This window comes from Lygodium microphyllum, chromosome 28, assembly GCF_053477565.2.
Source record: "Lygodium microphyllum isolate KBCC chromosome 28, Lygodium_microphyllum_v1.1.10, whole genome shotgun sequence".
Classification (NCBI taxonomy): domain Eukaryota; kingdom Viridiplantae; phylum Streptophyta; class Polypodiopsida; order Schizaeales; family Lygodiaceae; genus Lygodium; species Lygodium microphyllum.
This window is the reverse complement of record NC_141162.1, coordinates 27,158,712-27,182,035: the sequence shown is the minus strand read 5'-3', so window position 1 is coordinate 27,182,035 and position 23,324 is coordinate 27,158,712. Positions and strand designations below refer to the sequence as shown.

General features: G+C 45.4%; 1 protein-coding gene across 1 annotated transcript in view; it reads left to right on the top strand.

Annotated features, from left to right (window-relative positions):
• Positions 1-23,324, top strand: part of LOC148011273 (uncharacterized) — a 297,099-nt gene that overhangs the window by 248,621 nt on the left and 25,154 nt on the right. The window contains exon 19 of the mRNA XM_087670938.1: positions 4,426-4,647. Coding sequence (XP_087527064.1) covers positions 4,426-4,647 — 222 coding nt within the window. The remainder of the gene's footprint in view (positions 1-4,425; positions 4,648-23,324) is intronic.

The window sequence follows — 23,324 nt, the reverse complement described above, 5'->3', positions numbered from 1 at the left end:
CAGGAGGACATGGACTGGGCACCTTCACATAGCAAATACTAGACGGAGCACAGTATCACGGATGCCTTCCGTCGGACTTTCTAGCACCACCTATGGGGCAGCTAGAGGCCAAGGAGGGTATCGTATTCCTTATGTCTTTTGGCACATGGGGGTCTCGCGGTGGGGAGTTGGCTAGCCCAGATGCAGTAGGATGGAGGGTGTAAATGCTACACACAGCAGCTTCTGGAAACTCCAAAGCACTCCCTTTGGTTGTGCGAGGCAGCACAACTCATGTGGAAAGGAGCATACCGCATTCTCTGCCGTCTAGCACCCAACCTTGGATGTATCTCGTGGGTAGCTTTCTGCTGCTGGGTAGACAATCAGCCAAGGCCGTCACCTTTTGTATGAGGCCGAGATGCAAGACACGATTTTCATCATTGAGGCTGGGTCTTGCGTGGTGGTCGGCTTAGAGGCTTTACCGAGCGGCCAGATACTTGAGCTCACAACAGACCGCTCTGAGGTATGGGAGATCATAGGGAGTCTTACTTGATGGGACATCTAGAAGGCACGCTGCCAGGAGGTTTTTGGCAAGGAGAGCCTTTTAGTACAGGTGACTTTGGTAGAGCTCTGGACCTCCATCATCCACTCCCTCCGCGGCGGGTTGGACCAGGTGTAGGGCGAGTGTTGAGCTCGTCAAGAGCTTCGTTTTCACTTCCTGCACACCTGGGGCAGTTACGACCTGTTCTTCATGATACATGCAGGCAGCCCCAGATGGGGATACACTCCCCCTCCATGCCTTCTTGCCCCAATCCCCCCCAGACTACCTTGAGAGGCTTGTATACATGATGTATTTGTGACTTTGCATCAGCTCAAGCTAGTCTGTCGAGCATGAGCACTCCGTTGTAATCAGTTTTTTTGAGTAATATAATCAGCCACATTTTACTTGCAAAAAAATGGGCAGGCCTGTAACCAGACCTGTGCATTGTCTTGTTGACAGGTGCTGACCATATATGGTTTGTAAGGAGCGTAAACAGACCTGTGCATTGTCGTGCAGACATCCGCAGGACAAATACAGGCAGATAGACATGTGATTATGCAGCAGTCAAGGTACGTGCACAGGAGGCAGAGCAGGCTCATTCTTCTGTGCAGGACTGGGGCAGGAGGCAGCCATAAAGAGGTTGGGCAGGTGGTTGCATACTATTGTTGTACCACCTTGCTAGAGCCTAGGGATCTAGGACTAGAACTTGAGGATATGAGAGAGACAAGAACACCATTTGGCAGAGTATCAAGAGGGTGACCAGTGAGAGTATGACAGGATTCTTGATTGTCCCTTCCTCAGAGCAGGAGCTTGCAAAAGCCCTAAAAAACTTGCCCTCAAGCAAGTGCCCATGTGATGGGATGGACATGGCCTTTTTCTTGAGTTATTGGAGCACATGACTTCTTGCAGCCTTCCAAGAAGTGATGACATGAGATATGCTAGAGGGCTCACGTTAAATATCGGCCTGCTATGGGCTATCGCCCGTAGACAAGCCACATGTCGGTGACCCTGCACTTTTTAGGGGTCACATTTCTTATTTAAATATATATATTTAATAAATTTTCTTATTGTCAACTAATGCGCATGGGTGAGATGGTAGGGTGCATGACCATCAGCCGGAGTACGTGGGTTTGATTCCTGACGGCAACACAATAAATTTTTGGCCCAAAAGGAGGGCTCTTTATTATCACCGGCTGCGACCGGGTGCCACATCACCAGGCAGGCCGATATTTAACGTGAGCCATGCTAGAGAGGCTATCTAAGGGATTCATTCACCTTGTTCTCAGAGGAAATGGAGACAAATTGGAAATACTCAGTCTGCACTGCTTACTTGCTAGGGACTGTGTATGAGATCCTTGCCAAGGCGATATATTGCAAACTATCATGCCAAATAGCATCCACCCCACCTTAACAGCTTTTGTTTGAGAGACTAATGTCCATGATTATAGTTTAACTTTCTGAAAATCCATTGACCTTACGTTTTCCAGGAGATCATATCTCAGTTCTACTTCTCAATTTCAAGGACAGAGTTGACTGGGAGTTCATGGAGGGGCACTATGCAAAGGATGGTTTTCCCAGAGTCATCAATCAGAGGTGTAGCATCCCTTTATTCTTCAGCTAATAGCCAGGTTCTTATTGATGGTTCTAGAAGCGACAAATTCAACATTCAGATATTGGTGAGACACAGCTGCCCCCTTGCCCCTTTATTAGTCCTTTTTTTGGCAAAGCTTTGAGGTCTATTTAGGGGGACAGATTTACAGGCATTTGTGGCATCAGGTTGGGCATCCCAAAGTTTAAGGAGCTTCTGGATGATGAGTTTACAAGTGATACGACTATCTACTTAGATGGAACTGAAGAGGTCTTTGGAGTTTTTCTAGTTGCAATGGAGAGCTTTTATAGTTTCGGGAGCTCTCTTTAGTTGGCAGAAATCTTAGGATTTTGGGTTTGTGACACAAGGAACCAGAGGTGGAGGCTACATGAGGACTTCACCTCAGTTCCTCATGGCAGTTTGGTGAAGTACCTTAGGTGTCAGGTAGCCCATTGATATCGACTCATAGTAGTGGCTAGCATCCTTACTCTCAACATTGGAGCACGATGATGCTTTCTCTTGGAGGAAGGGCAGTGGTGGCTAGCTAGGTTCTACTCCCACCATGTGGTATATCAATTATTGTTGGGCCCCTTCAACATCATGCATAGGCCAGGTGAAGTGCCTCGTTATGGTTTCTATTTTGTTGAGTGGAGATGGAAGCCCAACTAGGGCTAAAGTAGCCTGAGACGTGATCATTCAGCCCGGATCTGTGGATGGTTTGGGAATCATAGACTCTGACCATCAAAGCAGAATGTTTGCGTTAAGGCTTATTCAAATGTATCCTTTTCCCAGTTAGGAGCCATGGAAGAAATTATTGCTATGGAGACTAGAAATCAGGACTCCTATTGATGGATAACCATAGTAACCCAACACTTGGTGGATTTTTAAACAGATGAACGCTAGAGAGCTGGGGAGAGATCATATTTGAAATTGTTATTGTTAGTGACTAGAGCTTAGTATCTATAGGGTTTCACCAGATTGCTTCAACTATGACTGAAAAGAAGACAACACAACCACTTCTCTTCAACCATCCAATGAGGATGCAGGGCAGCTCTGAGACAATGAGGAAGATAGGGAGGCTTTTCTGCAAACATGGAATTCAGTCACTTTCCTCCATACTGCCCCTTATATGGTTTGGCATTACAGTCCACTGGATTGGAGGTTCAAAGCTCATTTGTGCTTTTCCCTAAGTTTTGAACACTTGTAAACCATTCTATGGTTAAAGGCATGTCAAGGGATAAGAGGATTGCTGTCTGTCAATGTGAGCTTGTCATTTTCCTCTTGCTCTCAGTGTTCTCTAGCATCCTAGTGCTGCTCTAACCTGATTTCTCCTTTGTGACCACATTTCAATTGTTTTATTAGGGCTTTCAGGTGCTATGTTTTTGAAATATGGTTGCATGCGCTATTTACTTGCATATTTGATTTGTATACATCGTGTGGGCACTATACAGCTATTCTTCTTTGGTTCATCATCATCATCAATAGTGTCTTTAATGACGAATATTGCTATTTATAGCCTAGATCAATGCCATATGTTAATTAGGATGACCAAGGATTAAAAAATAATAAGACATGCAGATGTTAAAGGGATTGTATAGTGTCATGCTTGGAGCTTCTGTGCACCTGTGATCTTACTTTGATCAATACAACCTACAAGAGAGTGGTACAGTAGTTGGTTTGTGACTAGTCTGGTCTTTGTGCAGGCCGGCTGGGCCATTCTGTGTTTTGTATTTATATATCAGTTCAGTTTTCAGCTATATATATACTATTGATGTAGTGAATGCATGATAATTGTACTTGGGCCACAAAATTAGAAATAAATACACTGCTTTGTAAAGCCTCCCACCCCATATTTGTAAGAGGATGCTAACCATTAGAGCAGCCAGCTTGTAAGCACTTGTTATTCTGTTGTTTTTTGTATGTGCATTAGGGAGTTTTGTTGCCATCTAAGGATTTTTTGTAGTTGTGATGTTTTTCATGATGAAAAGTACATGAAATTTAAAAATGCATCACGAATAAGAGGCAGAACAACAGAAACATAAGCCGGACTCGTGTGTGCATCACACCCTAGCTAGGTGAGTTTATAAGCATTTACAGTTGCTCATTAATTGGAAGTGTCAATTTGATAAAGTTGCTCAGCTAAACTAGCTAGGAGAAATGGCATTCTTGATTGAAACACACTCAATTCACACATTAAAGACATCTAGCAAAACAATGAACTTTGACTAGCGATTACAAAAATTCTGCTTTGCGGTAATGAGATATCTGAATATTTTATGCTCGTTAAGTGGTAAATTGTGTACATTGCTATCTGTTGCAGCTCCTTACAAGTGATTGAAGTGAGCTATTCGGACCCAAATGCAGTTTGCTTTATTGAGCTAAAAGTTCAGCATGGATATTTGTATCCTTCAACTCAAATGTCACAAAATTGGGTCTCTGTGAGAGGCGGTATGTCAAGCTTTGATGGGACTATGTACACATTGAGCTTCTCTGGAGTTACCAGTTCAATAAATAAAGCTCTACGAGCATTCACATACAAGGGGTGCACCTCTAAAGCCTTGTGGTAGAGCAGATTTTTTTTACACTACTTGAAATCTGTGTTTGAGCTATTACATTATTTCCAACAAGAGAAATGTCTCTTAAAAGATCCTTAGTTAAAATATTTTCAAGCCATTTGATGTTCAACCATCTCAAACTTAACTCTCCAAACTAGTACTATTTGGAAAGTCCAGAAAATGTTTGTTAAAAGAGCCTCAGTTAAAATATGTTCAAGTCACTTGATGTTCAACTGTCTCAAACTTAACTCTCCAAACTAGTACTACTTGGAAAGTTGAGAAAATGGCAAACATATGTGGCACACCCCCCCCCCCCCCCAAAAAAAAAATATATATATATATATATAGATTCACCTTATACTACACAAAGTAAACCATTACATAATGCAAACAAGAGAAACTAGTACACACCCTTGTTTGTGGCACTTTACAAACAAGAGAGAAACAATCACAGACCCTTGTTTGGAACTCTACAGGATGGCAGTTTCTTTCTCTAACACAAGCTACAGAATGTACTTACACTCATACTACATAAGCACTAGTCTATTCCATATGGTTCGTACCATACCATATGGTACATATCCATACCAATTATTTTTTCTTCTTCAAGTAAAATGTGGCTCATTATATTACTCAAAAAAAGCTGATTACAACGGAGTGCTCATGCTCAACAGACTAGCTGGAGCTTATGCAAAGTCACAAATACATCATGTATACAAGCCTCTCAAGGCGGTCTGGGGGGGATGGGGGCAAGAAGCCATGGAGGGGCGGTGTATCGCCATCTGGGGCTGCCTGCTTGCATCACAAAAAACAGGTCTTGGCTGCCCCACGTACACATGAAGTGACAACGGGGCTCCTGTCGAGCCCTGGACTCGCCCTGCACCTGATTCCATCAGCCGCGGAGGGAGTGGATGATGGAGGTCCAGAGCTCTGCTAAGGTCACCTGTACCGAAAGTCTCTCTCCGCCAAAAGCCTCCTGACACCGCGCCTTCCAGATATGCCATCCAATAAGACTCCTATGATCCCCCATACCTCCGAGCGGTCTCCTATGGGCTCTAGTACCTGGCGGATGGGTCAAGCCTCCAAACCGACCACCACTGTGCATGATCCTGCCTTGATAATGAATATCGTGTCTTGCGTCCCGGCCTCATACAGAAGGTGACGGCCCTGGCTGACTTCCTGCCAGCAAAAAGCTCCCCATGATATACATCCAAGACTGGATGCTGTACGACGAAGGATGCGGCATGCTCCTCTCCACACGAGCTGCGCCTCCTCACATGACCAAAGGTAGTGCTTTGGGGTTTCCAGAGGATGCTATGTGCAGTGCTTACAACTTTCCTCCTTCTGCATCTGGGCAAGCCAACTTCCCACTGCCAAGCCTCCATGTGCTAGCAGACATAAGAAATACGACACCCTCCTCGATCTCTAGCTATCCCATAGGCGGCGCCAGAAAGTCCGTCAAAAAGGCTCCGTGATGTTGTGCTCCGCCCAGTGCCTGCTACGTGATGGCACCCAATCCATATCCTCCTGCATCAGTACGTGTCTACCAATCCTGGCAGTGTACTCCAGGAACCTCGGTGGCTTCTTGGTGACCGCACTGGCCGGCCATAGCCACTCTCCTAGATCCCACTCTAGCTCATCAAGTGGTCTACCCTTCCAGATCCAAAGGCACCACTCCTTGAGCTCCTTCCAGAAAACATAGGGGTCCAGTTGCCATGTCTTCCCTTGAAGGCCCACCACCCGAATCCTCCTCCACGAAAGGGCTGCTCTTCCCTCATACTGTTGCCCTCTGTCAAGGACCAGGCCCCCCCCCCCCTTGAACGGTGAAGAAATTCCCCTGCGGGGCGCCACCCACTCTACCTACCACTTGTAGGGGGATTCCTACTAGTGAAAACCTAGCTGCCCATACCGGCTCTCATATATCAGGGGAGCAAGCCACTCGAGAGGTATTTCTGTGTCTATCTCCCTTCTCCTCAACTCCACTCCTCTCTAGCAGCCTGATACTTGGTGCACCACCTCCTCATCCACCATCCTGTACACATCCCGCCATGTCCTGATGGTACGCGCCAGGCCGGCCTCCCAACCAGCCCACTAGATGTGGGGGCGCTCGCCAATTTGTGCCCCTTCCCAATCTTTGAGCTAGGGGTTCCAAATCACCGGCTAATGGTCTATCTCCTCCTGCTAACCTGGGGGGGCTCTAGATTAGGGCCTTACGGAGGCCTTGTCACACTCGGAGTAAGCTGCGTAAGAAAGGTGATCTAGGGGGGGTGATCTGCGCTGATGTGAAGATCCATCTCAAGGACGGCCTCCACTCACTGCCAAGCCTCAATTTATAGTCCTGAAGACCCTCCTGCAATAAGACCTTCCAGGTCTACCCACCTGGTGTGAAGCTGCAGACAACTAGCTTGCCCAAGAGGGCCATACTTTGATACTCCGGGTCTATGATCCCAAGCCCTTCCTCTGACCGATGTCGTATGATGGTCGCCCATGCCACCTTGGCCCTGGAATCCTTGGAGCCATCTGACCCTGACCAAAGGAAGTTCCGCACTAGGCGGCAAAGCTACATTACGCAGGATAAAGAGAAGCACCAACACGAGGCGATGTACCAAGCCGTCGCTAGGAGGACCTGGTTAACCACCATGGCTCGGCCAGCTAGTAAGAGGCGAGTCGTGCTCTAGTAGGTCAGTTCCCTCCGAATAGAATCAAGGACAAGAAGAAACTGTTGGGCAGAAGTGATGTCGAGACCCGCTTGGAACCCTAGGTACCGAACGGTCTGCCCTCTGCTCACCCATCTAAATCCCAGGTGGACACCCCACTCCGTGCTAGAGTCCGGGTCTGTGAGAAAACCAATCAACTTTCACCAGTTGATTTTCGCTCCCGTTGCAGAACAGAACACGTCAAGAGCCAGCCTCACTCTCTCCAGCATCAACTCATCGTCCTCTATGTAGAGTGTTGTATCATCTGCATACTCCGACTCTAACAACTCAATCTCCTCTCTCACTAGAAGTAGAAGGCCGTGTAATCTTCTCACACATGACCTGAGGAAATGAGACATCGCCTCTGTAAAGAGTAGAAACAGTATGGGGCCAAGGGGCATCCCTGTTGAACCAATCTCTCCACTCAAAACTCCTCCCCTCCCCTTCCGCCTATGAGAACCCTGCTAGGGGCCGATCTATAAAGGGCGGAGACCCCGTGAATCCAAACCTGGAGGAAACCCAACCTCACCATTGTGCCCTCTAGAAAATCCTAGTCCACCCTGTCATAAGCTTTCTCGAAATCCAAGAGTAGTACGACCAGTCTCTGCCAAGTGTGGAGATGAAGTCCCAATCCTATCTAGCAAATGTGCTAGAAATGAAAAGATGAACACGGGCCTCAAGTGATACAAAATATACATTTGTCATAGGATATCTTGCGAGCCCGCAACATATTGCCAGTGGGCAAATCCCTGATGAGAAGCCTCCATATAAAAACTTTTCCTTGATAGGGGAGCTTTGACCTCCATAAATGAAGTAGGCGATTACGCCACTTAGCTTCATTATCATGAAGAGACCAAAGTTTATTAGCTTTCTCTATGATCCATCTCTTGTCCCCTACCATTTTGTGGTAGATCTAATTAGCTGATCAATGTAGACAGTCTTGCGGTTTCACAAAGGCTCAATCCAACCACAGTAATAAAGGGTTGGGAAAGAGGAAATTGAGAGTGCCTCCAAATCTGGTCCTCCTTGGTCAACTAGATCAGCTTGTAACCTTGAGGTATTCAGAAGCATCAGCAAATACAACAAAAAGAATAAATCCTTGCCGGACCTGAAATAACATGTTGAATAGTCTTCAAGTTCAATCTCACCATCCTATTAAATTTATTCCTTTGCACTTGCTTGTCAGGCTAGTCAAGCAACCTAGATATAGCCAAAACCTTTGCTTCCAAGGAGTTCACTTCCTTTCTAAGGTTAGGAGGGCACCAGACAGTAAGGCGAAGAGGCTTTTGCCATGATGCAATCCAGTGGGTAAGAAGAAAAGACTTTTAAGTTTTGAATGGTTGAGTGTAATTCAGAATATTCCACCATGAGTCTTGGACAGTAGTGCAGCCATGTGAAATGCCAATATCCTCTATAAAAAACCTAGCAATAATTGTCCAAAGGTGATAATGAAAAAGGAAAACCACAAGGCGGCCATATAAATTTTGATATTGAACAAGGCAACACCGCCTAGCCATTTTGGCATAGCAACATGTTGCCAAGATACCCACACTTGGCCCAATTGATTCCTTTGCTTCTTTCAAAGCATAAAGTGGATAGGTTGCACTAGTTCTTGCAACAACTTTTGCATCCATGGAAGCAGTGGTAGCAAGAAATAAGCAATCATGCTGCATGATTGTTTGAGCCACTTTCAAGCACACATACAGAGGCCGACCTTGGGATTTCCAACACATAAACTTATCATGAATACATGAAGACATCTAGTATAGCAAAGCACAAGGATCCATATCCATCCTTATGAGATAACCTAGGTGATGAGTTATCTCCTCTTGAGGAACCACAAACCCCCCTGCCATCCCAAATTATTCAAATTACTCTCTTGACAATAAATCAAAGTAGATTTCTGCACATTGATATGTAGGCCCGAAGCAAGACTAAATAGGTTCCATATTTTCATCACCGTTTTCAAATTAGAATTGTCAGCCTTGAGGAACATAAATGAATCATTGGCGAGAGACTATCCCAAACGTCTTTCTCCATTGGAAAGAGTTAATCCAATGATCTCACCATCAATAGCCAACTTATCCAATGAAGAGAGCATCGATATGCATCACTGTGTCAATGCTAATAGTATCTATAAGAGATATCGTTCTAGGCCCAAAACCCATGGCAGACATTAATTACCAAAAGCCAGCATTATCAAAAGTATTTTCAATATCCAATTGAATCATAACTATTGACCAAAGGCTTTGGCATAATCTATCCCAAACTGAACATTCAAAAAATTGTGCATAATATTGTGTCCCTTAATGAAACCATGTTGTCACAGTTAAATCATCTACGGGAAAATTCTTTGCAATATATTAGCGATGATCTTAGAGAAGATTTTATACCATGGTCCCATAATAGAAATAGGCCTCCGCTTCTTCAAGGTTTGGGGGAAGGGAATCTTCAGTATGAGATGAAACAATACAACCTTTCAATCTGCAGTCATGCAGCCCGCGATCTTCAAACTTGCTGACAAAGTCAAGTCAATTGGTCCGTAAGGTGGTCAACATATGCTGAGAGAAGCTCCTTAGGCAAGTCACCCCAACCAACGTTGTTCCTACAAGGTAGATGGGACAACACCTCCTCAATAATATCCTCCTCGGTCCTCCATAATAAGATCCACCCATTCAGGTTTCACCTAGTCATCCAGCATGCCTAGGATATAATTGTGGGTAGCATGAACTACATAAGTGCAAATTTTCTGTGGACCCACAAAAGATTTGGGTAATAGAGTGAGGTTTAGAGGCCACCACATCTTGCATATCCAACAAGCGCACAATATTCTCACATGCAGGTTTTTGGTGAAGATGAGCATAAAATTGATGAGTCTAGCAGTTGCTATCATATAAAGCATCCAAACCCAACATTTTATATTTTCCATATTGCTCATCCTAGAGAGCTTGTACTTTGAATTTCAATTATTTTGAATAAGTGCTCAAATCAGTTGAGTCCCCAGCTTGCTACAACATGACAAATTGTTCCAACAAGGATCGTAAATGCTGTAATTTTGCTCTAACTGCAAATGCTTGTTGAATCCTATAAGCTCTGGACAAAGCACATGCATTATTCCAAAAGATAGCTCATGCTTCCGGATTCCTCACCGAGCGACCTCTCTTCGTTGGCAAGGCAAGTCCTCCAAAGCTCCTTGCAACGGTACAAAACAATCCCCCTTGTAGCGACCTCTCTTCGTTCCACATCTAGCCGTGGGGGAGGCATAGCATGATCTTTCCTCTTATTATCTTGATTATATATTTACAATCAGATCTAACTACTGTAAGTATGGGATAGCAATTGCCATCGGCTCAGCAACCGTTATGTTGCAAGCTCCCCCCCTCGCTCCGTCAAATCGCGCTAGCCTCCCAGATCGATCGCGCCCCCCCCCCCCCCCCCCCCAAACCCCCACCCATGGGTCTATTTGTTCACCCCTCCCTCATTCTGCCTGATCTCGGCCAACCCCTAGACCAAGTGCGCTATCAGCACTCGACATGCTCAGCTCCCCCCCGCCCCAACGATTCGCAACGGCCGTCCGTCTGTTGTTTCCCCCTCCCCCCCCCCCTCTGGCCGTTTTCCCCCAACCTGTCTGCCCACTTGGCCGTTTCCCCCCCGCCTGGCTGCAATTTGCTGGCCCCCCCCGCCAGGCCTCCCTCACCATTGATGTGTCAACAGGCCTCCCTCGTCTCCCCCCCCTCCCCCTCCTCGCAATTGATCCCCCCACCCTCCAATTGTTCCCTCTGTCTGCAGCAACTTTCTCCCCCACCAGGTAGCACCGTGACGTGATTGGTTGTTCTCGCAAAAGGGACGTGCAATGGAAACCTCTGGTCAGACGTCAGTACACTCAGCAAGTGCCCCCCAGTCAAACACCTTGTGCATCGTCCTCTCTGAGGAGCAACTCTTAGCCGTCCGAGCTAAGGAGCTGGAGCTAAAGGAAACAACGATTTATGGTCAGGTAGTAGGACATTCTCCAGCCAAGGCCCAGCTTCGGGACTAGCTTCACTCCACGCTGCATATCGGCACAGTGCAGATCGTGGAGGCGGTTCTACTGGGCCAAGGGGTTTTCATGGTTCGGCTCAGTTCGACAGACGCAACTTGTGAGTTACTTGCCAGTTCACCATATGCGTCCACGAAGGGGGTCATATACATGGTCCCTTGGTACAGTGGCTTTACTGTGGAGGCATTTGCAATCCATAACAGGTTCTTCGGCACCCGATCACCCTTCTTTTCCCCGGCCTGGCGATAGAGTATCGCCAGCTTGTGGAAGATTTTGGACGTCTCCTTGGCATTATCCTTCCCGTGCCTTTGCAGATGCAGTGATAGCAGCAGGACTCCCAAAGGTACGGGTGGCAGTGAAAGAGGTAAAGAATATCCCACAGTGCTTAGAGAATATCCCACACTAACGGGCACTTACTATGTTCAGGTGTGAACACCCGCTACAACCCTAAGGTTTAAGGGTTGTACCTTGTACTTTCAGTTTACACTCTTTAGTCTATTGCATTGGGTGTCGTGCTTCACTCTCATACTGTCTACTAATTTTTGTGTTGAGCTTTGATCCTGCCTTCTTCTCACAAAGACTCTCCGTTTGGACCGAGGGGGGAAATACATGTCCTCTATGCTGAATTCCTTTTTGAAGCAAAAGGGTATTGTTCATTAGTACACTACTACTTATACTCCATAGTAGAATGGGGTTGCAAAGAGGAAGAATCGATCATTCATGACGATTGCCAAATGTAAGTTGAAAGTAAAGATCATGGGTGGTGTACCAACCGCATCTGCAACTGACAAGTCAGTGACATAAATGCACAACGGTCACCCTGGCATATCACGAGTGGAGCTCGATATCTCAACATGGAATTGATGCTTTATTCCCCAGCTCTCCAGCACTCTTCGTCCCAATATCCTTGGGGTCCGCAACCACCTGCAACTATTGTTGTTTTCGTTGTTTCCTCCTCTTTTTCTTGGTCAGTGCAGGTGCATCTAACGTCTCAGGACTCTGGGCTATATCGACCATTGATGTGCTTGGTCGGGCCTCAGCATTTCCCTTCTCTAGAGGGTCCTCATGGGATCAAAGCAATTATGTGTGATTGCCATGTCTTGAATAGGTGCCCCACCAAGGCATTAAAGAATGTCACGCCTTTTGAGTCTTGGTACAGCCAGAAACCTTCTATTGGGCATTTTTGTACTTTTAGATGTCTTGTATATGTGCACATTCCCAAGGTACTTAGGAAGAAGTTGGATAACAAGGCTGTTAAATGCATTTTTGTGGGGTACAACAGTGAGAGCAAAGGATATAGATTATATGGTCCTGTCTCTAAAAAGGTATTTGTCAGTAGGGATGTGGTTTTTGATGAACAATCAGAATTATCCCTTGCCGGTTTTGATACATATCAGGCTGCCAACGATATATTTGAAGGGTTGCTGTCCATTTGTTTCGATGATACAACTGGAGCTTCAACAAGTGAACTTAATGTTCAGCTAGCTGCTCCATTGGGTAATGCAGAAAATCAGCCCATGGCTGATCTGAATATTCAGCAAGGTGCTGATTTTGAAATTCAGCAAGAACTTGTACATAGTCAAGAGGCTAGGCAAATGCCTAGATTGTATTTGCAAACTATGAAAGATAGTCATTTGGATACTCCTATTGCTGGTCACACTAGAAGGCAAGCTCGTATGCATGATGGTGCACATACCATGGAGTTTTTTATGGCAAAAAATACATTTGATCATGAGGAGCCTAAATGTTTTTAGGATGCACAACATAGTGTGCCTTGGATGGCAGCAATGCAAGCTGAGTTTGATTCCATCATAAAGAATCAAACATAGGATTTAGTGTCTTTGCCTGTTGGAAAGAAAGCCATTGATAGAAAGTGGGTCTATAAGCTGAAAGTAATGCAAATGGATCCATTGACAAATATAAGGCCAGGCTTGTGGCCAATGGCTATGCATAAAAGAAAGGCATTGACTATGAGGAGATATTTGCTCCTACCTCCCACACGACTACCACTAGATCTATGGTTGCTTTGGCTGCCCATTATGGATGGACTATGCATCAACTTGATATAAAGACTGCATTTTTACATGGGGAACTTCAAGAAGAAGTGTATGTACAATAGCCCATGGGTTTCGCAGTTGAGGGATCCGAACACTTGGTTTGTAAGCTGAAAAAGGCTTTATATAGTTTGAAATAAGCTCCTCGAGCTTGGTATGCAAAGATTGATGCATTTTTACTCACCCAATGGTAGCTCATCAGAGTCTATCTTTCACATATGTAAAGAGGGGGGATCCTTGCCGGTCATATGTCTATATGTTGATGATCGTTTGCTTACAGGGACACATGCTGATCGGATTTCAGCATTCAAATAAAATTTTCAGCAAACTTTTGAGATGTTTGATTTAGGGCCTTTGCACTATTGCTTAGGCATTCAGTTTATTCATGATGGACTATCATAGTCAAGATACATTGGCAAACTTCTTGAGAGGTTTGTCTTACAAGACTGCAAGCCAGTTTGTACGCCAATGGAACTTGGACTGAAGTTGTCATCGCACGATGACAGTGACTTGTTTGATATCCATACATATGCTCCAGTAGTTGGATGACTTATTTACCTATGCAACACAAGGCTAGACATACAATTTGCAGTTTCAGCCTTGAGCAGATATATGCATCAGCCACACATGTCACATGGCAAGCAGGGTTGTCACGTACGAAAGATACATGAGGATAACAAGGAAAAACCTCATGCACAACATGCGCAATGCGCTACTAGAAGACAAATGGGAGTGTATATTTAATACAGAACAAAGCAAAGTTTAGGGTGGATAGACAAACAGGCTCTTCATTCTTTTGTGTGTGTGTGTGAGACGAGAGAGAGAGAGAGAGAGAGAATTTCCGGAAAAAAAAAGAGAGGGAGAGAGAGAAAGAAGAAAGAAAAATATATTAACGTCTACATAAGGCCAATGTGGCCTATGAGACAAAATTCAGAGTACATTCATGTCTAATGTCATCTCATCAGTAAGGTAAAGATAGCATTACAAATAAGTGGGTGGCCTATGAAACAATACTAAAAATAACTATATGGTAGGACTATACTAGGGTTGAACCATGTGTAGTGTTGTTCCATCGATAGAAAAGAAAAGGAAAGGAAAGGAGAACCAGATCTGATAGAGCCATGTACAAAAAGTGTGGTGGAGACTATGGGCTGTACTTTATCTCAAGATCTGCACATAATCTCAGCTATGATGCAGTCCCTAGCTGCTTCACTGATATGCCTAGTGGTGAGTCTTCAGTGTCTCGTTATAATGGCTCTAATCTGATTGTGGTGTGGCCTTCTCCGACGTGGTCCTGGTAGACGGGGTCGTCGTGCTCGACGAAGGGAAATGGCTCTATCCAATGTGACTCCACAGTGTGGCCTGTAAGGTATCTGGCGGGGTGGCTCTGTCTCTTCTAGGCTAGTAGTGTCAATAGGGTTGGCTCTATAGAATAAGTTTGTCGCTGCTCTCTGTGTGTGTCCTAGATGAGCTGGCCTCCTATCTTGTAGTAGTGCAGTTCGGCACCTCTCGAGCTCCAAGAGGAAAAGACCTAGGCATCTCTGGTCCTCGTACTCCGTGACGCGACGAAGAGGTCCAAATCCATCACGGAAGAGGCAATGGTACCGTCCTTGTATGTCATAGTATACTGTGCATCTGCATTCTCGACCACAAAGCTGGCAAGTTCTATCCTTTGCTGGGGTATTTTTCCATCTGCCTGACTCCATCTGAAGCCTATGTGAGGGGGTGCGAATCTGTCCGATAGCAATCCGTACGCTATGGGAAAGATGGGTGTCCATATATACTGGCCGAATAGTGAAACCATCATCAAAGAGACACAATAAATGACTCTTGTAGAACTCCATCCTCGATCCTAGAGGGAGTGGTGGATGGATCCATGTCCTTGTTGTCTCAATCCTCAAGATATCAGCTCTAATCACCTGATTCAGCTCTGATCGACTGAGAGAAAGTATAGGGTAGTCAAGGCTATAATCCAAAGGTGGAAGACGGGGTCAATATCCAAACCATGTAGGCTCATCCAAATAGCCATTTGTGAAAACCAATAGTTCTTCTCACCTCCTGTTGCTAGTTGTCTAGATGAGATTAGTGCCAATCTAGAGTATCTATGGTGTGGAAGTTCCCATAGCCTGTGCCAAAAGGTCACTACCCTGAAGAGTGCCTCTGTAACTATAGGTGTTGCCCCTAGCTCTGCTTTGACAATGGGATATGGGGTGGAGGGCTTACTCCTAATCATGCATGCTATCATCATGATCAATGGCCTTTCCATGCTATCCCAACCATCATAATAATCCCTCTCTACTCCAATCTGATCAGTGAGTGGGCTAAGACACCTGTGGTACAAGCTGCAACCCCATACCTCTGCTCCATATAGTAATGTAGGTGTGACTAGGGTGTCAAACAATCAGAGTTCAGTGTGGGGTTCCTGGAACTGTATGTGAGCACATTGACTCTCGAGTGCCCCTAGTGCTGCATATCCACGTGCCAGACGTGCCTCTGATGCTCCCCCCAACGAAAAACGTGGGCCAGAGAAGGTGACTCCCAAATAGACATATTCCCTCACATACTCCAATATGTCTCCCCCAAATGTGAACTGGTACATAGATCTAGTCACCCATGCTGCTAAAGTATGAAAACCATGGTTTTGGTCTTCCCAAGGTTCACTGTGAGGTCTATCTCTACAGAAGATGTGCAAAGAGTCTAGATGGCACTGCAATCCCTCCTGTGAGACTGAAATGAGAACAATATCATCTGCATACAGTAATATTGGTATCAGCATCCCTTCGAGGTTAGCTCCAGTCCCTCCTTCTCGGTCTATGTAATCAGACACTTCATCTATGTATAGACCAAATAATGTGGGTGAAAGTGGACATCCTTGTTTCACTCCTATGGTACTATCAATCCTCTCTAATAGCCCCCAAGGTGCTCATACATGACCTGTCACTATCTCATATAATGCATAGACACCCCATCGTATACCCTCTGGTGCTCCAATGTCCTGCAATCTCTGCATGATGCGTGTACAAGGCATTGTATCAAAAGCTTTGCGAAGTCTACAAAGCAACAATAGATCCTCTTGTCTCGGGCTCGACCCTCCTCAATAATGGCTCTAAGTGTGAGAATGTGGTCCAACATGGTATATCCTCATCTGAAACTTGCTTGTCCTTGTGCTCTCTTGCCTTGCATTTTAGCCCATTCACTGAGTTCATGCTCCAATATAGATCCGTATATCTTGGTCAAAGCATGACCGATCATGATAGTCCTATCGTTGCTAGGAATCAGGGGATCACCTCTTTTAAATAGCAGGATTATAGTATTGTTTGACCAACTCATAGGGAAACCTTCACATACTGCTCTATTGAACATATGTGCTATTATGGGTGCTAATATGTCACAAGCATGTGAGAAATGTTCTGCTACTAGTCCATCCTCATCCTGTGTCCTCCCATTTTGTAATCTATAAATTGCATCTCTAAGCATTTTCCATGTGAAGAAAGACCACTGTGTTGGCCTACAAGCTTTTGGGGTCTGCATAGGTGGCTGTCCTGGCAGGTTATACAGTTGTCTCCCATAGTCAAGCCAAGCATCTGGTGATGTAATCTATATGGGGGGCTGTCTTTCATGAAACATCTTCCATGCGCTCTTGCTATCCCGCTCCAAAAATAGCTGATATATCTCTGCTTCTGCTTTCATTAAGTAGTCTCATTTCTTCTTTCGCACAAGGCGTTTGAAGAACGCCTTTGCTTGGCGATGTGTCTGAGTGCCTAGCTCCACTTCTCTCTCTAAGCGAGCTCGGGTGACTCCACACTCATCATCATACCAACTATTTTGGGGAGCAGTAGATCGTGTGGGTCTACCTCGGGGCGAGGTGTGTGGGAATGCATACATGGCTGATCCATGTATGGCCTCTGCTACATCCCTTGTACATTCTTCCAACGATCTACTCAAACCCAAATCATGTAAACTGGTCTATAGAGAACCACTATAGATGTGGAGGTGTCTTCTGTAAAGTAGTATTTGGGATGTCTAGGGAGGCATGGTGTTTCATGTTTCATATGTACACAAGAGAGCATGAATGTCAAAATAGCATGATTTGCTGCTATGCCAATTGGTCTCTTAGATATCTTAAAGTTTTGGATGTCTGGTATCAATACTGGTGAGCCCATCAAGTAGTCCACAATACTTGCCCCTCCTTTGTGATTCCAGCATGTCAAATTGTCAGAACTTGGCCATTGTGGTAGACCATTAAAGATGGCTAGTCTGTGTGCACTTCCCAAAGTCAATAGGTGTGTCCCATAGGTAGTCACTTCTTTATCCTGGGCTTTCCTGCATAGGCCTATTTCATCTATGTCAATCTCTTTGAACATGGCATTATCATGCATATAAAAGTCACTTTGTCTATCTCCAGTGTGTGCATTGAAATCACCTACTAATAATATGTCCCCAGTGCTAGCATATCTCATGATATCCTCATAAAGTACATCAAAGGGAGATCCATCACGTGTAGCATAGGTAGAATTTGCAGGAGGAAAGTAGCATATTGCGATGAATATATCCCGTGGTCTTCCTGCATGTATCCTAATCCATAAATATCGTGCATCATCATCTCTTTTCATTACTTGCACTATCCCTTTGAGGTCTTCCCGATATAGTATGGTCACACTTCCAGAACCCCTAGTGCTTCCTGGATTTCTAGCTGTTGGACGAAATGCACTTTCCCACCTGTATCCCCTCACGTCTGATAGTTGGCTACCTTTACATTGGTGTGTTTATGTGTACATTAGTATACCTATTTTTCTGAAGCTATCTTCAAAGTAACCAACATCCAAGCGTAGGGTTCCATTACAGTTCCATATTGACATCCGAAATGTCTCATAGGCCTCGTACCGTCATGAAGTCCTTTTGTCAATGATGATGACTCGTCCATCCCTATAAACAGCAAACTTTCCCTCTTTGCGAGCCTCCAATACCTTGGGCATGTGTTGCGCTATTTGTGCTGGGGTAAGGTCCTCATCCAAATAAATCTTCTCACCCTTGAGGGCTCTCCTCTTGGAGAGGAAGGTCTTTTTTTTTTCTCTATGTTCCCAAAGCGAAGAATTAGAGCCTTGGACTTAGAGTCCTCTTTCCCCACTCTCCAAGCACTAACAATAGGTACATCTGAAGCCCCAATTTTGTTAGCAAGTGTCTTAGCATCTTCCTGTGGGCTGCTCTTCTCCTTCCATCCTACTACCCATACGTGTAAAACCCTAGCCCGTCTCCTAGACTCTTCTTCCAAGGTAGCATTCATTACTTCAGTCTTGTTCACGGATGTTCCCTTATTCTTTTTTACTACCTCAATCCATGGGCTGGCTTCTTGTATCTGCTTTTGTGTTGTCTTTGCCACTTCTGCCCATGAGTGAACCTCCCTTTCACATGCCTTCAAAGCCTCTTTCTCTTTTTGTAGTTCTTCTTGCACATTCATTTCTTTTTTCTTAAATGTATTCAATTCTTTCTCCAGTTCTAAGATTTCAGATTTGTAGGCATCTACCACTTTCAGCATTTCAATTTTCAGCGTGTGCATTTCGGACACCATTTGTGCCTGTAATCCATTCTTAATCTTTATCTGCATATCTTGCATTTCTACCCTCTGATTTACTATCAGTTCGGCTTTGACCTGCTCTCATATTTCTCTCTCCGATTCTTGTCTCATAATTCGTAGTTCAGAGCGAATCATGAGATGAATTTCTTCATATTTCTTTTCATTCATGGTGCATGAGGTCTTTCCATGCCTGTCAGATGCTGGGGAGATGGTCCAATCACAGACCCTATGGCCATACGTCTTGTATCGTATGTTCTTAGAAGGGGTGTTGAACATTGCTTCCATGGATTGTTGTGTTAGTTCTTGATCAGATTCGTCTCCCAAATATTCATTTTCCACGGTTTGATGCTTGCATTTGTCTACATTATCCATCTCTCACACACTCTGTGTGCAAAGCCACTCAGCTTGTACTTTGTACTGCCAAAATCAGAGCAAATTTTGTGATTCCTGCAAATTTCCAGGGTTTTCCTAACCCCTCACTAAATTTTTGCAAGCCCCGTAATCTTTAACGAGTCCGAATGCCTTTACGCTGTTTGCATTCACCAGGACACAGCAGACAAGCCAACATTCATGTCATTCTGAGTACATCCACGTCCCTGCAGGGCAGCGGCTGTGTCCCTGTGTAGAGTCGTGACCTTGCAGAGCAGCTCCTTCGGATCAACACTCACATCAGTCCCGCCAGACTACTGTCACTGCCATTGCTCCCACCAGACTGCCGCCTCTTGTAGGACGGACATGACAGTCACGTCAGCTCTTGTCACTCGCGTCAGACACGTCCATCACACCAGCATCTCGTCACTCACGTCAGACACATCTCATCACCACCCCGTCTCGTCTCCATCCCATGACTCGCGCCAGCATCCCGTCTCCTCACCATTCCGTGACTCACGCCAAAGAGAGATGGGAGTTGGACGCGAGACAGAGAGAGAGAGAGAGAGAGAGAGAGAGAGTATATTAACGTCTCTAAAATACCAATGTGGCCTATGAGACCAAAGCAGTACATACAATGATGATGCGTTTCTCATCTGGAACGAGAAAAAAGATGAAAAACATGCCTATAAGACTGAAAAGGAAATGAAATAGTGTCCTATAAAAGGGAAACATATCAGTGATCTGAAAGTGAGAGTAGAGAAAGGAAAACTCTCCATCAATGATATGTCTGTTCTCTAGGGAGGTGTATCTCTGCATGGCTGAGGCGTCTCAGCATCTGTCTCCTGTGGCGCTCAATGATGGCTTTAATTTGTCTGTGGTGTGGATGTCTAGGCCTTCGTCCGGGTGGACGTGGGCGTCTAGACCGGCTAAGTGCCACTGCTCTATCCAAAGGGACACCTACGGAAGATGAGGTCCAATGATGATGTACTCCTGTAGGCTCTGTGGCAATAGTAGTGGTATCTGCCATACTCTGTCGTGTATCAGTGAAAAAGTCAGTGACTGCTCTCTCTCTATGCGAGCCGAGCTGTGGGGGCCTCCTACTCCGTAGGATTGTTGCTCTGCACCTCTGGAGCTCCAAGAGGAAAAATCCCAAGCATCTCTGATCCTCTAACTGCATGATCTGTCTCAGGGGTCCAAAACCCTCTCGAAACAGACAGTGGTATCTACCTCGTATGTCATAATATACAGTGCATCGGCAAATGTAGTGTTCCTCTATCTCTGGCTCTCTGTCGCATAGTGGGCATATGCATTCTTCTGTCTGTATACCCTCCCATCTGCCTGTCTCAATCCTCAGGTGGTGGGATGAGGTGCGGATTTGACCAATAACTATGCGTAGTCCATGAGGCAGCTATGTATCCATGTAATTGGGTCCGGTGATGAAACCATCCTCAGATACCTGGAGGAAGTGGGTCTGGTAGTGTGCCATCCTCGTGCCATGCGGCGAGGGGGATCGAATCCAGGTCTTCTCCGTATCTAACTTCAATATGTCTTCTCTGATCACATGGTTTAGCTCTGATCGGCTTAGGTCAAGTGTAGGGCAATCCAGGCTATAGTCAAAGGGGGGTAGTCTGTCAATCTGCAGCCCATGTAGACTCATCCATGTACTCATCTGAGCATACCAACAGTGTCTCCATCTGCTGCTAGTTGTCTAGAAGAGGCCAGGGCTTGCCGTGGGTATCTATCTTGGGGGAGCTCCCATAGTCTATGTATGAAAGTCATTGCCTGAACCATGGCCTCAGCCACCATGGGTGATGCTCCCAACTCAGCTCTGCTAATCTCATGTGGGGTCGAGCTCTTCGCTCGTATCATGCGTGAGATCATCATGACCAGTGGTCTTTCCATATGCTCCCGTCCATCATAGTATTCCTTCTCTGGTCCATCCTGGTCTCCCAAAGGCTGTCTCCTCGTGTGAAAGAGACTCGGACCCCAAATAGCTGCCCCATATAGGAGTGTGGGTGTAACCAGGGTGTCAAAAAGCCACAGTTTGGTGCGCGGCTCATGAAATTGTATGTGAGCACATTGCCTCTCCAATGCACCTAAGGCTGCATATGCTTTTGCCAAAAAAAACCTCTGATGTCTCTCTCCAAGAGAACTGTGGTCCCTTCAATGTGACCCCCAAATAGACATATTGCCTAGCCATCTCCACTGGCTCTCCATCAAAAGTAAACTAGTGCTCAGCTCTTGTCACCCAAGCAGCTGAAGTGTTAAATACCATAACTTTAGTTTTCCCAAGGTTCACCTTAAGATCTCTATCTCTGCAAAAAGCTGATAATGCATCCAAGTGTCTATTTCGTCCCTCAAGTGAGTGAGATATAAGTACAATATCATCGGCATAAAGTAGTAATGGTATCAACACTCCAGCTGGCTGGCTCGGGTCCCACCAGTCCTATCCACATATTCTGAAATTTCATCTATATACAGCCCAAATAGTGTCGGAGAAAGTGGAGTCTGGACAGCCTTGTTTCACCCCAATGGTGCTATTGACTATATCTGAGATGCCCTCAGGTGTTCGTACTCTGCTTGTCACTGTCTCATACAGGGCATAGATACTCCACTGTATCTCTACGGGCACATCAATGTTATGCCTTCTTTTCATGAGTCTAGCACGTGGCACTGTGTCAAAGGCCTTGCGAAAGTCCACAAAACAGCAATAGATCTTTTTCTTGAATGCCTTGCCTTCTTCAATGATTGCCCTCAACGTAAAGATATGGTCTAGAGTTGTATATCCCCTCCTGAAAACAACCTGTCCTTTTGACCTCAGGCCATGCATCTCGGCCCATTCACTCAACGCTTGTTCCACGATAGAGCCATATATCTTGGCCAGCATGTGTCCAATCATGATAGTTCGGTAGTTACTAGGTAGCGCGGGGTCTCCACTCTTAAAGAGTGGCACAATAATATGGTCTGACCAACAGGTTGGAAATCCCTCACAAATTGCCCTATTAAAGATGTGAGCCAACGTTAGTGCCAAAATATCACAGGCATGCGTGAAGTGTTCAGCCACTAAACCCTCATGGTCTGGGGCTCTTCCATTTTTCAGTTTCCATATGGCATTCCTCACTTTTTTTTCTGTGAAAAATCTGCAATTTTCTGGTCTTGAGGTTGAGGGGAGTGGCATAGGCTCTTGGCCAAGAATATCATAGAGTGTGCAAGCATATCCATGCCAATCATCCGGTCTAGTAATTTGTAGGGGTGGTTGGTTCTCGTGCATCTTTTTCCATGCTCTCTTGCTGTCCTGCCCCAAGAACATGAAATACATTTCTGTTTCTAGTCTGCTCAGGTATTCCTGCTTCTTTTTGCGTACCAACTGTCTGAAGAGTATTCGAGCATGCTTATGTGTGCATATGCCAAGTGCCAGCTCTCGCTGAAAACGTGCTCGTGTCTCTCTGCACTCATCATCATACCAGCCATTCTGTGGAGCATTACCTCGTGGAGGTTTATCTGACGGTGTAGTGTGTGGGAAAGCGTATGCTGCTGAAGTGTGTATTATCTCAGCCAACTATCCTGTAAACTCGTCCAGAGAGGCATGTGTGTCTAGCTCCCTCAATGCATCTTGCACAGTAATGCTATATATGTGTGAGGTCGCTTCCACAAAATCATAGTGTGGTAATTTTGGTATGTGTGATTGTGCTTCGTGTATATGCCCATATTGCATTGTGAAAGCTAGAATAGCATGGTCTGCTACTAATCCAATTGGTCCGTCTGAGATTTCAAAGCTTTTTATGTCAGGTAGCAAGTTGGGTGATCCAATCAAATAGCCCACTGTGCTTGACCCTTTCTTGTTATTCCAACATGTGAAGCCATTAGATCTTGGCCATTGTGGTAGCCCGTTAAGGATGGCCAAACCATGTGCACTTCCCAATGCCAGTAG